The sequence below is a fragment of the Petaurus breviceps genome, unplaced genomic scaffold (assembly GCF_028583685.1).
Source record: "Petaurus breviceps papuanus isolate PSGF00001 unplaced genomic scaffold, PetGlider_PUasm1.0 179, whole genome shotgun sequence".
NCBI classification, from domain to species: domain Eukaryota; kingdom Metazoa; phylum Chordata; class Mammalia; order Diprotodontia; family Petauridae; genus Petaurus; species Petaurus breviceps.
Window position 1 is genome coordinate 312,166 of NW_027185779.1, and position 14,073 is coordinate 326,238.

The 14,073-nt window shown below is 38.6% G+C and overlaps 1 protein-coding gene across 1 annotated transcript in view; it reads right to left on the reverse strand.

The window, feature by feature from the left end:
* Nucleotides 1-14,073, reverse strand: part of LAPTM4B (lysosomal protein transmembrane 4 beta) — a 117,454-nt gene that overhangs the window by 51,525 nt on the left and 51,856 nt on the right. The window contains exons 4-5 of the mRNA XM_069086582.1: nucleotides 12,502-12,624; nucleotides 6,149-6,247 (exon numbers count right to left, since the gene is read on the reverse strand). Of these exons, the coding sequence (XP_068942683.1) occupies nucleotides 6,149-6,247; nucleotides 12,502-12,624 (222 nt within the window). The remainder of the gene's footprint in view (nucleotides 1-6,148; nucleotides 6,248-12,501; nucleotides 12,625-14,073) is intronic.

Genomic DNA, 14,073 nt, shown 5'->3' on the forward strand with positions numbered 1-14,073 from the left:
AGTGGGGTTATGTAAAGAAAAGCAAAAATGTTTCTAGAGATCAGTGGGAATATTAACCAAACTCATAAAATAAAAGACACATCTTATTATTCCCATCAAGTAGTCCAAAAGATAAGTCTCCTTCTGTGTATTATAATTTATATAGAATATCACTATGGAAGTTGCTCTTGGGAGGACTTGCAATTTATAGCTACTGGCTTGCTGCTAGAAACAGTCTTTTTCACTAAAACTGAAACATGAGGCCACAGGAGAGCTGTAACAAGGGAAAGGCAATCAGGGCTTTATCTAAGGCACTGAAATGTAGAGGGCACTAAAAGTACTTGTAGTCTTTCAACAGCATAAAAACACCTGAGTTTAGTGACTAGTTAGCAAGCTAACTTTAACCAGTTAGTTAAAATAGAAAACTTCTAGATAATGGGCTTCCCCTTCCCAGTGGTCACATCCCTGCCAGCCTGGACCTACTTAACTCTTTTCCATCTCTAATAGGGGCGTCCTTAGCAGTGCCTGAGGTCTCCAGATAGGGAGGTAGACCTTTTGAATTCTCTATTTCTATCTCTACCATGGGATGGTGTCCCGGGCTCATTCCCACTTAAAAAAATTTATCTTCAAAAAGTTGGCTTGAAGGCATGTTTCAGGCTGCTTTTTCTAGGTACAAGTTAAGGTAAGTACAAGGTAAGGTTATAGGTAAGTACAAGTTTGGCCCGTAGTCCAAGCCATGCTGCCAGAACACTCCCCCTTAATGTCAGTCTGAGATGTGTCTGTCCTTTACTATTGTCTTTACCTTCCCAAAGAGTAGGAGACACAGGATTACTTTAAGGACTCTAAGTAAGCCCTAGAGGGAGGAGCACAGAGACCCATTCCCCTTCTCTGCATGACCTGGAAGGCTCCCTTGGCAAGCATCCATCCAGGGAATGCTGGAAGCCTGATCCTTAATTCCAATTCATAAAACTTGTCGCTGTCTGCTTTTATATATCAGTGACAAATAGCAAAAAGCATTTGATGCTGGCCAACACTCATTTCATTAAGTGGCTTCCATAAATCTATACACGCTTTTGCAAGCACACAAAAATTCAATTAAAGCATTAGATCCAACTGAATTTGTGTGCCTATCTCACTATGTAGAGTCATATTTTAAGATGCAGACACACTAATGGTATGTGCCCAGACTGACCATTAAGCAAGGAGAGCTAAGAGCTTGTAATGACCCCAATTCCTGAAGAATAAGCTGAGTAGGGGGAAGAACAACATTAAGTGAGCTCTATCTCAGGCCTCCTACTGTCCTCCAGACCTAAGGAAACTCGGGAAATAAAAATTTACTGGGACTTTAAAAAAAGGAATAATTTTTCTTTAAATCATGTATTTCCCAGATTTAGTTACTTCCTATAAGCCTTGACTTACATGTACTCATGAACAGGCTGCTCAGTCAATGAAAACATTAAACTATGGTTCAATAGAGTTTCTTACTGCTTAACGATTTTTAAATATTATTAATGCTTTTTATGGGAATGGTAGAAAGGATGCTGAGTTTGATGTTAGAAGAGATGGGTTTGAATCTCAGATCTGCCACCGTGACTGGCTAGATGGCGTTGGACCTAGCAATTGTTCTCAGGGTCCTCATCTTTAAAATAAGGTGGCTAAAATACTCCGGCAGCTAGATGGCACAATGGATAGAGGGTTGAATTCAGGATCAGACTACAGACTAGCTGTGTGACCTTGGGCAAGTCACTTAACCCTGCTTGTCTCAGTCTCATCTGTAAAATGAACAGGAGAAGGAAATGGCAAACCACTTCATTATCTTTGCCAAGAAAACCCCAAACTGGGTCACAAAGAGTGAGATATGACTGAAAAACGATAGAATAACAAAATATATGATATCCAAGGTCATGTACAGGTCTATAGCTTGGGTCTTGTGCAATGGAATGTATTTATATACGCAAAAATACATTAAAACACTTGGCCGTGATTTCCATTAAGCTATCTCTATTTTCTTCGCAGGTAACACAATCCCTTCCCCATTCCGGAATCATTCATGCCTTTTATATTACCCTTTTATGCTGTTATTTCTGTCTAAATTGTATTATATTTATTTGAATACATGTCTTACTTCTGTATTAGATTATAAATTACAAATATAAAATAAATTAGATTATATATTATAAATTAGATCTCTGTTCATCCCTGCATATTCAACACATAGCACAGTGTTTTACACATAGTAGGTGCTATGTCAATGTTTGTTGAATCAATGTTTATATTATCTTGTTTGGTCTACACAAAACAGAAAACTGAAATCCAAAGGGTGGGAAAGAAACAAAGGCCATTCCTGTGGGAGCCTTTATGTGCGTATACAAAGATGGTTAAATTGTAAGGTGGTGTATTTATGATGGGGTAGAGGAAAGATGAGTATCATTAGGGGATATCACCCAACAAGCTAGAGCTGCAAAGTTTTTTTTTTTGCTTTTTTTTGGAGGGGAGAAGGCAAGACAATTGGGTTAGTACAACTTTGGAGGGGAGAAGGCAAGACAATTGGCTAGTAAGTGTTAAGTGTCTGAGGGAGGATTTGAACCGAGGTCCTCCTGACTCCAATATAACTGGTGCTCTATTCACTGCCCCACCTAACTGCCCCTAGAGCTGTAAATTTTGTAGGAGATAACAGTACCTAATGAGAAGAACAGGAGGAGACCCTCCTCAGCTTCCCCAGCTAGGGTGGAGAGCACCCAAGAATTCTCTCCCATCACTCTTAACATTAGAGTTAACCAAAAGTACAATGGGTTATCTTGACAGATGTTGGGTTCTCCCTCCCTAGAGATCTTCTGGCAGATGTTGGATAACCATTTGTTGGGTATATTACAGTAAGGACTACTCTCAAGCATGGGTCATTTCCAACTCTGAAATTCTGAGGTTCTCAGCTTATGGGCACCATGAATGGCCAAGAGAGGATTCAGGCTAGAAGGCCAAGGATATGCCAGTAGCCCATGAGGGAATAGGGCAGATGACACAACAGACTCGATTCTGTACATGCTCCTTTCCAACTAGCTGCTAATATTCAAGCTTAGTATAACAGTAATAATAATAGCTACCATTTGAATAGTGCTTTAGTATTTGCAAAGCATTTTACATATTTTCCCATTTGCCACCTAACAACCCTGGGAGGTAAGTGTTAATTATTATCCCCTTTTTATAGATGAGGAAACTGAACCTGAGTGAGATGAAGGGATTTGCCCAAGGTCACACAGCTGGTACAGGCTGACTATTATAGGAGCTTATCCCCTCATCACCCAGCTCCAATGCCATCTCGTCAAAAAGGACCTTTCCTGCTCAGATATCATATATCACATTTTTTTTTGAAATTCCCTCTTACATAGGGGAGGCTAGGTGACAGTGAATAGAGCACTGGCCCTGGAGTCAGGAGGACCTGAGTTCAAATCAGACCTCAGACACAACACAAAAAACCTATCCATATGACCTTGGGCAAGTCACTTAATCCCAATTGCCCTACCTTCCCCCCCCTCCAAAAAAAAATTCCCTCATACATTTGTAAGGTCCTATTTGGGTTTCAAGATACCTAAGGATGTGTCTCTGCCCACTGATTAGGTATTAAGTTTCTTGTTGGCAGAGAACATGTCTTATTTATCATTCTGTCTCTCTCACACAATAGATTACACGTGGTAACTGCTTAATAGAATTTTGCACGAAAAAAAAAACAATAAAAATTTCTTCATGAAACAGTTTGAAAATGGGCAATTCAAAAAGTACCACCTATCCTTTGGTCTATACTCTTTTCCTTCCTTACTATCTCAGGGAAAAGGTGTCACTGTTTTTCCAAGACTAACACCTTCACCTGTGTACTCAATTCTGACCCCATTTCCTTAATTCAATTTGACTCAATTGAACAAGTATTAGATGCCTATTTTGTGCCAGGTGCTGTGCTAGGGACTGGACATACCAAGACAAATATGACACAGCTCCTTCCCTTGAAGAATTTACATTATAGTGGGGAGGCAACGGCATATACAGGGTGTACCTAAAGTCTGGACACATAGGAAATTTCACTGATTATGCCTTGAGAAATGAAATCAACACAATTCTCAACATCTTATTTAATTAGCATAAATTTTAGCCATGACAATTTCATATGGAATAAAGGTTTTTATTAGCTATTGGGGACTATTTTCCATACTAATGAGATTAATTGAATTTAATTAATGAGATTTTCTATGTGTCTCCTATGTCTTCCTATGAAATCTCATTTATGCTAGTTAAATAATAATCCTTAATAAAAGGATTTGTTCTGTAAAATGTGGATTCAGCCAAAAGGTCACACCCGAGGATCTAAAGGGCCACATGTGGCCTTGAGGCTGCAGGTTCCTCAGTAACATTCAAATTAGTGTACCATATGGCTCAAAGCTATCCATCTAATGTCACTACTATTCCCCTACACATCTTTCCTCATGAAAGCCCCCCCTATAGGAATTCCCTACTACCCCACTTTAGCCAGTCTGATTTTTTTTAAAGCAATCGGGGTTAAGTAACTTGCTCAAGGTTACACAGCCAGTTATTTCTGGGTGTGGTGCTAAGTATCTGAGCCTGGATTTGGTCCCCAGGTCATCCTGACACTGGAGCCAGTGCTCTTACTTCCTGTGCTACATGGCCGCCCCTAGCCAGTCTGATTTATTCCATGTGGTATGCCCAGAACATGCGTGGACATTTCCATCTCCACACCTTTAATCAGGTCATTTCCTACTTTCCTACTTTTCTGGAATTCTCCCTTGAAATTTAAATTTCAGAGCTCAACTTATATAAGACCAATGAACACAGCACACAGTGGGGCTGCTAGCACAGGTTTGCTCTTGATCTGGTCAGACAGGAAAGACACTAAGAAGGGGTTAACAATTTTACTTTATTCTAGTCTAGTTTTCTCAGAAGAGGGTTGCTGATAATGGGAGCACAGACTCTTACAGCATTCCCTAATCCCTTCTCACAGGGGCCTGTGAGAAGAGTGGGCAACTACCCCTATGTCTCAATGGGGTCAATTGAGACAGGCTCAACTTGTGCATTCCCTAAATCCCCTCAAGCCTCAATGGGGGTCAGTTGAAGTAGGCACAGATTCCCCCCAATCCTTGATGGGGACCGATCAAGGCACGCACAGCATTTGTGTACTCAATCCTAAGGTTCCCCATCCAGTGACCAATGAACACTGAGAAGTTGCAGTGGATGTTTATATTATTTATCATTGTATAAAGCTGCGCAAGCGTCGTAGAGATGTTTTGAACCATAACTGTGGGAACTCATATCCAATACCTAGGAACAAGAGATTGTTATGGCTATGGATCCTGGGAAACTGAACTTTAAGAAATAATAACAAAAATCCACTTTACACACATTAAAACCCACCTTACTCATAGCTCAAATCCTCACCTTTTCTTTTTGTTAAAAAACAAAAAGAGACTGACTGGGTCTTCCTAAACTCACTGAGGTTGAAAGTGTAGGGACTACTTACTAACCCACCCCATTCTAACTGGCATGAGAGTTTTAACCTATTTCATTTCCCTGGGCTAATTCACCATTCCATAGGTAAGCCTCCTAGATTTACCCTGTTTTAATAATGGCACCTACCTCCTAGGGTTCTTGTGAAGATCAGATGAGACAATATATGCAAACTGCTTCGCAAACTTTAAAAATAATAACTAGTATTTATCTATTGATTTAAGATTTGCAAGGAGATTTACAAATACCTCATTTTAGCCTCCCAACAATCCTGGGATATAGGTGCTATCATTATCCCCATTTTACAAATGATGACACTGAAGCAGAAAGAAGTTAAGTGACTTGCCCAGGGTCATATAGATAGGAAGTGTATGAGGCTAGATTTGAATTCAAGTCTTCTTGACTCCAAGTCCAGCACTCTATCCATTGTGCCACCTACTTGCTTAAATGAACAATGATAATTATTTAGCTGTTATTATTTGGAATTATTGGTTTTTCCACAAGTCAGTGAGAGTAAGAAGCTTTTACTAAACTATTATCCGGTCTGCATTAGTTCTTGAAAATAGACACTAATTGCTCTGGAAGGAAAGGGTAATTATTATTAATGAGAAAACCCTTATCTAGAACAAAGAGGAAAGTTACACGGGATATGTATTCTTACCTTAAAAGCCAAGACAATGCTGATAAAGAGAAGAATAATAAGGACTAGACAGGTAGGATTCACTGACATGATATCTTCCTTGTATGGAAAATTAGGAGGCTGGGGATAGAAAAAAAAAAAACAAAACCTCATTAGTAAATCTCATTAATCATTCAAGATCCCATTCCCTGGGCAGTGTTTCAGGCTTTCCTATCAGAAGGCAATTAATTAAAGCTGATAGCTATTGTTTAGAACCAGGATTCAATTTCTGGCCCATCTGGACCAAATAAAAATAACACTGAGAGAATAAAGAGAAGCTAGTTTCTTTATTTTGGGAAGTGATTGATTCAGCACACTGTGTTTCTGTCTAGAGGGCAAACAGAAATAGAGGTACATGAATGACATTTTAAAAGTTGTTTTCCCATTAACCACAGAAAATAGATATCTTTTTCTTCCTGTTATTTGCTGATCAACCCCCAGGTCCCACTGTCACTCTGGAAACAGTGTCCCTTATGTAGAGATCCTACACCTTTGGCAGGTCTGAATATATTGGAAAAAGAAGGTAGATGTATGTGGAAGGCAAAGTGTGCTCTCTCATTTTTGCTTCTTAGAATCCCTATTCCCTTTCATAGCTCAGCTCAGTGGCCACTTCTTGCATGAAGTTCTTTGAGTCATGGTACCCTGATCTAATAGTGCCTCCCTTCCTCCAATTTACATTATACTATCTTTGTATATATTTTATACACATTTACATGTGAGTGTGTTGTTTCCACCAAATAAGAGATAAACTCTTTGAGGGAAGAGACTCATTTTTGTCTTTATAACCACAGCTCCTGGAATACCATAAGTGCTTAATAAATGCTTGTTGATTAATTGAAAGAGGAAATGGAGAAAGGTAGTCTAATTTCTATTATACTAACTTCTATCAGTGAATGAATCATTTCATACTATCATGTGTTTATAATGCTGCCTTTTCATGAGTATTGGATATCTACTAATTTGGACCAAAGGAAGCCTCTCTAAGAAGGTCTCAAAGAGTTAATAGTGAAAATGTGTCTTTTGGGCAGCTAGGTGGCGCAGTGAATAGAGCAATGGCCTTGGAGTCAGGAGGACCTGGGTTCAGATCCGGTCTCAGACACTTAACACACACACCTACCTAGCCGTGTGACCTTGGGCAAGTCACTTAACCCCAACTGCCCTCCAAAAAGCAAAAAAAAAAAAAAAAAATGTGTCTTTTAATATTCAGTTATGTATGGGTTTTTTTGCTTTTTGGAGAGCAATTGGGTTAAGTAACTTGCCCAAGATCACATGGCTAGGTTGTTTTTGTGTGGGTGTTGTGTCTGAGGCCAGATCTGAACTCAGGTCCTCCTGACTCCGGGGCAGGCATTCTACTCATTTCGCCACCTAGGTACCCTGTGGTTTTTTTTTTTAAGGCAATCAAGGATTAAGTGATATAGCTAGTAAGTTTCAGAGGTTGTATTTGAACTCGGGTCCTTTTGACTTTAGAGCTGGTGCTCTATCCACTGCACCACCTAGCTGCCCCTCTTAATACTCCATTGTGAAGCAGGAATTTACCATGAAACAACTGCATGGTGCTAATCTGAACTCTCTGTGTAATTATCATGGGCCAATGTCAGTGACATATGGCAAACATACTTTATCAATGAATCCTGAATGGTTTATGGACTCCAAACTCTTCTTTACCTTCCAATAGTATTTATTTGGAAGTTATTTAAATGCCGATCTCTCTGGGTATTACATAGGTTGCAATGGAAAGAATGTTGGACATAGAATCAGAGGAATTTGTGTTCAAATCCCAGGTCTGCTGTTTTCCACCTGCATGATTGAGGAGGCGACACTTAACTTCTGGGTTTCAGTTTCCTCTCCTATAAAATGAGTGATTTGTTTGAGCAAACCTCCAAGTACTCATCGAGTTCTAAAATTATGATCTTATAATGTTAAAATGTGGCATTTATTCTCTAAGACATATCATATTATGTGAGAGGCACTATGGTGCAATGAAAAGAGTTCTGACTTTGGAGTCAGAGGTCCTGGGTTCTAATCCTGTCATTCACTGCCTTGACCAAATTAGTGAAGCTCCCTGGGCTTCAGCTTCCCATTTGTAACATGAGGGGGATGGGTTAAATGATGTTTAGGATCCCTTATAGCTCTAATCCTATGACTCTTCTCACTTTATTAGCATTTTAATATGGAAACACAGATTTAGAACATTTTACAGATAGAGAAACTGAGGTCCAGGGGGTTAAGGTATGTGGCCAAAGTCACATAAATAGTTAAGTAGCATAACCTTTTCAGTTAACACAGAGAACAAACAAGTAACTAAGTCAGTACTTGGGGGGCTAGTTACTATAGTCAGAAGAAAAACCAGGCTGAGAAATGAAATAGATTCTTTCTTCCAAACTCCTCTCTGATATTACATCTGTTCTCAGGTACATTATCTCTCATTTTGGCAACAAGTTCCTCCTCAGTCTTTGGAGCTTTGCTATTTCCTGTTAGTTATCTTCTCTCACATTCTGTGATAAACCCCCCTCCCCACACACACACACACAGAATTTCAGATTTGTAAAGATATTATAGGGGGGAATTACTGCATTTGCAGGTGGTTGGAATATATACAAAGTCCCTCTAATTTCTAGGATTCTAAATTATAAGATCCTAGAACATGTGGACCAGATCTCTGTAGAATATAGAATAGAAAATTCAGAATATTCTGTAGTCACAAGGCCATCATATGACTTCCTTTAATATCTCATCAGTCATTGCCATGCTTTCTTTGACTCCTCCCACACTGTGAAGATCAAACTATCTCTCAAGGCTAATTAATGAGACCAGCAGGTGTTCACCAGCAGAGAAGAAACAACTTGTGCCATTTAAGGTGAAGGTTTTCATACAAAGTGTTCACTGGCAGAACTGACCAAACAAACACACTGTCTTCTCAGGTAGAAGCTTGATCCAGCAAAGTACAAGGAAAGATAACATTTATAATAAAGAAAAAGGAAAGCTAAGGCTCTCTACTAATAGAGTCTGTAGAAGTTCTGTGATTCTTTATTAAAATGAAGAATCTTTGTTCAAATGAGATAGACTATGAAAATATTTATAGCAACTTTTTTTGTTTTGTGGCAAAGAACCTTAAAACAAAGGCATCAGGAACACTGACTTAATAAATTACAGTATACAAATGTAATATTGTACCATGAATACTATTACACTATGAAAAATAACAAAAGGAATGGTTTCAGAGAAACCTGGGAAGATTTGTATGAATTATCATGGAGCGAAGTGAACAGAATCAGAATAATATACAATAACAACATTCTAAAGACTAACAACTTCAAAAGACTTAAGGACTTTCATCAATGCAATGACCAAGCACTGAAGGACCAACAACGAAATATTTCATCCTACTTCCTGACAGAGAAATGATGGACCTGGGGTACAAATATATTTAATTTTTGGATATGGTGAATAATGTGAGTTTTTTTCCCCTTGACTGTGTATTTTTCACAAAGGTTTTCTTTTTCTTTTTCCAATGGACAAGATAGAGGGAGAAAAAAAGAACAAAAAAACCCCAAAACCCCATAAAATTAAAATTGAAGATAAAAATAACAAGAGAAATAGAAAATATAATAGTAATTGTTAACAGTTTTCACAGAAGTCTTCCTTTGATGTATTATCATGGCATGGAAGGAGAATAACAATGAAAAAAAGGGTGATCTTTTATTGCAAAGGTCCCCAGAATGGGAATCAAGAGATTTAGGGCTTGGGGCGGCTAGGTGGTGCAGTGAGTAAAACACTGGCCCTGGAGTCAGGAGGACCCGAGTTCGGTTCTGGCCTCAGACACTTAACACCCACACAAAAAAACTAGCCGTGTAACCTTGGGCAAGTTACTTAACCCCAACTGCCCTCCAAAAGGCAAAAAAAAAAGAGAGAGAAATTTAGGGCCTCATTCTGACTTGGCTACTACTTAGCTGTGTACCTTGAGCAAATCATTTCATGGGAAATTAGGATCTTTGAATGAGCCTTCAAGAGATCTTAAATACCATCTTGTCCAACAGCCGAGGAAACTGAGGCCCAGAGAAGTGATTTGTCCAATGTCACAAAGGCAGCAGGTACCAGAAGTGGGATTTGAACTCGTGTCCTTTGACTTCAAATCCATTGCTCTACTACATATTACACTAAATGATCTCTCAAAATTTTTCTTCAGCTTTAAAATTCTACAATTCCTAGCCAGTGTACATAAAAAGATTTATTTACTAATCCTAAAAATATCTGGGGGCAGTACTATATAAAGAACATTGGATTTGGACTTAGGGAGGCATGAATTTGAGTCTATTGATTGCTATTGATGAGTCGTCACTTAATGTCTCTAAGCTTCAGTTTCCTCATCTGTAAAATACTTGCCCTAAGTCTTGTTGACTCAGTGTGATTGTGGATGCAAAGTACTATCATTAAGATGTTGGTGTGATTGAATATGGAAGAGAAGTTACTATTTCCAGTTTATCGGTAAAAATTCAGCCATGAGGATGTCACATTAATTAACTAGAGATCCAATTTCTTCTCCACTTTCTAGATGATCGTTCTGTCCATTAGGTCAGAATTCCTCTGCTTAAATCAGTTAAGGCCAGCCAAGATTGAACACGTCTTAAAGAGTGTCTTGTTCTCCCAGGCAGACTGAGTAGTGTTTGAGAAACCCTCCCAGTACTTTAAAATTTCTGATTCTATATCAGGTATACAGAAAAGAAAAAAAGATCTTGCTCCAGGCATTTGGAGGAAAGAATATTTTGAACTAGATCTAGGCCCCATCAAAGCTTCTTTGAAAAAAGTAGGATCAATGTATAACCATTGTTTGCTATTTCTTACTATATAGCAATGCCATGAACTGTAAGAGACTAATGAAAGCCTGTCTCCACTCAATTCGACACCCCAAACAACTTAAAAGCAGTCCTGCCGTATACATTGTAGTTGGACATTCCAATTGTAATACTGAAAAGTTGTCAGAAATCAGTATCTGAAAATATTGAAGGTGTGCTATGTATTGATTCTAGAATTTGAACTAGGTTTAGGGAGAATACTGTTTTGTAATCTAATGCAGCTGGAATGGCATTTTGCTAACTATATAAAAAACATTTAGTTAAAGAAATCAACAGGCATTTATTAAGAGCCTGCTATGTGCTAGGTACTGTATTTGGTGCTGGGGATAATAAAAACAAAAATTAAATGGTCTCTAAACTCAAGGACTTTATGTTCCATTGGGGGAAGCAACACACACACACACACACACACACACACACACACACACACCTGTGTACATGTGCATGTGTGTGTGTTTACAAATGTGATACAAAGTAAAACACGAGGCGATTTTAGGTGGTGAGGGTAGCACAGGAACATGGAGGTATCAGGAAAAGCTTCATGTAGGAAATGGCATTTGACACCACTAAAGTAGTGGACAGCTGTCAAAAGAATCAGAAAATACTGAAAATAATGAGACTCTTCACAGAAGTTCAACCAGGATGCTATGTTATAGCATAAAGAGGGTCCTTAGACCATTCTTAAGATTTCTAAGGTCCCTTCCATCCCTAAATCTATATGATGTGATCCTCATTCATAGATTTGTGTAATTCTGCACTGCTGCTTTTATTAACAATAATTCTTCATACTCCCCAAACTCTGAAATTCCCTTAATTATTGTCCCCTTCTGCCATCTTTGCTGACTGCTGCTCTCTTTGCTATTAAATAAACTTTCATCTAAACTCCTTCTCTTCTACCCTCATGGAATACTTGACCTTGGAGTCACAAAACCTGAGTCTGAATACTGGCTTTATTATTTATTATCCCTGTGAGACCTTGGGCAAGTCACTCTACTTTCCTGGGTCTTGGCTTTCTCATCTGTCAAATGAGGGGGAATGGAGTAGCTCTAATCCTATGACTTGCTCCTTCCATTCCTGATAAATGCATCAAGGTAAATAGAGAACTCTCAATTTCTACCTGACAAAGCAATGATATAATTTCACAGAGTAAAAACAGGTGGTGATCAGCTTTCAGAATGATGTCCTACGTAGTAACCATCACAGGCTTATTAGACTCTGGCTCTGGGGAGCTCATGTTTTCCCAGGATGGAGTCCAAGAAACTAAAAGTTCACATTCAGCTAATTAGCCTTTGAAACTTCTAGGTAATTCAGAGTCAGCTAAGTGCAAAGATGAAATCTATTTAAGATAGTTCCCCTGTAGCTTGGATAGCAGTTGGAATATCTTACTAAGTCTCACAAAGCTTCAAACTATGTGGAAATATCCCTTTAGTCAGCCATGTCACTGAGGAGAACATGCTTAGCATGGTTCTGATGACTACTTACCAGCTGACGGATATATTCCTGGATCGAATTTGGATAAACAAGCACACTGATAGCCACCAGAGAGTTGAGGGCAAAATCAAAAATCTGGTAACAGAAGAATGGGATGATCCAGGCAGCATGTTGCTATGTACAACAGAAAAGAACAAAGTATTAAAACAGACTCATTACTGCAACAACAATATATATACATATACATATAAATGTGTATATGTGTGTATATATGTATATTGTATGTGTGTGTGTGTGTGCTGTTTTTATTACATCCTTTAAGAAAGTCTTCTGTTTATGGATACCCTGGACAGATTTCTACCACTGGATAGATTTTTAGCACAAACTAACCCTGGAAATATTCCAGGTCTGTAAAAGAGGATTATTCTAATTGAATGAGGCAGCTAAGTAGCAGAAGACTGAGTGCTGGACTTGCAGTCAGGAACACCTGAAATAAAATTCCACCTCAGACATTTATTAGTCATGTGACCCTGGACAAGTCATCAGTTTCCTCATCTGTAAAATGATAATCATTGAATATCAATTTAATAACCTCAATAAGGGCCAAAGCCTGAACTAATCAACCAGAAGAGCCTGGACCTAACAGCTTCTTTGTTCCCTGAGTAAACTCAGAGAATACCTCCTCCTATGTTAACAAAGCCAGATGGAATTTTATGGTCATTAAGGATGAGACCCTTAACCGGAGGCACTAACTTGAGTAATGGGACTTTTTCTTATCTTAACATATTTTTGGACATAGACTATGTTATGGCATGGTAATGGTAAAGAAAACACAGATATCCTGAGTCACAATTTCAATTGACATTTCATCAACTCTTATTTTATTGTATTTACCACCTATCCAATTAAGAAAAATTCCTTTCTCATACAATGATTAAGCATTTATGGAGATGATAAATTTGAGTGACACAGCCACCCTGAATTGGGATGCTTCTAAAATGTACTTAAGCCTTCTCGTTCTTCTGTTCAGGTAGTCAGATTTTAGTCTGGCTCCATACATGTTTGTATCCAGCTAGCTTTAAGGAATAAACAATATGGATTTACATATCACCTAGCCTGTTTGCCTCCTTTAACCAAACTTTCAGATCTGACTCAATGACATCTAAAATTCCTTCCAGTTCTAAAATCAATGACCCTGTGACCTCTCCTCAGTATTCATGATAGATGTTAAACCTTCAACAATTCTTAGAGAAAACAGAAAAAAAAATTACTTCCAAGGGTTATTCTACAGTTGGGAAAATACTTTGGAGACAGGCAGTGTGGATTAGCTCAGAGGTGTCAAAGTTGGGTCATTAACTAAAAGAGGCCCACAAAACTTCCAGAAACGATAAAAATGTATTTGTAAAATGTTTACCAAAATAAAAAATATAACACTACATAGATGGTGTTGATTTGTGGTTTTCCAAGTCAATATATGGTCTGAAGGTATCTGTTTCTATTTGGATGTGACGCCACTGGTACAGGAAAAAAGAAAGCCAGCTGGTCTTGAAACCAGGCAGCCTTGGATTCTAGACCCACCTCTGACACACATGGCTATGGGACCTCAGGCAGGTCACTTAATGT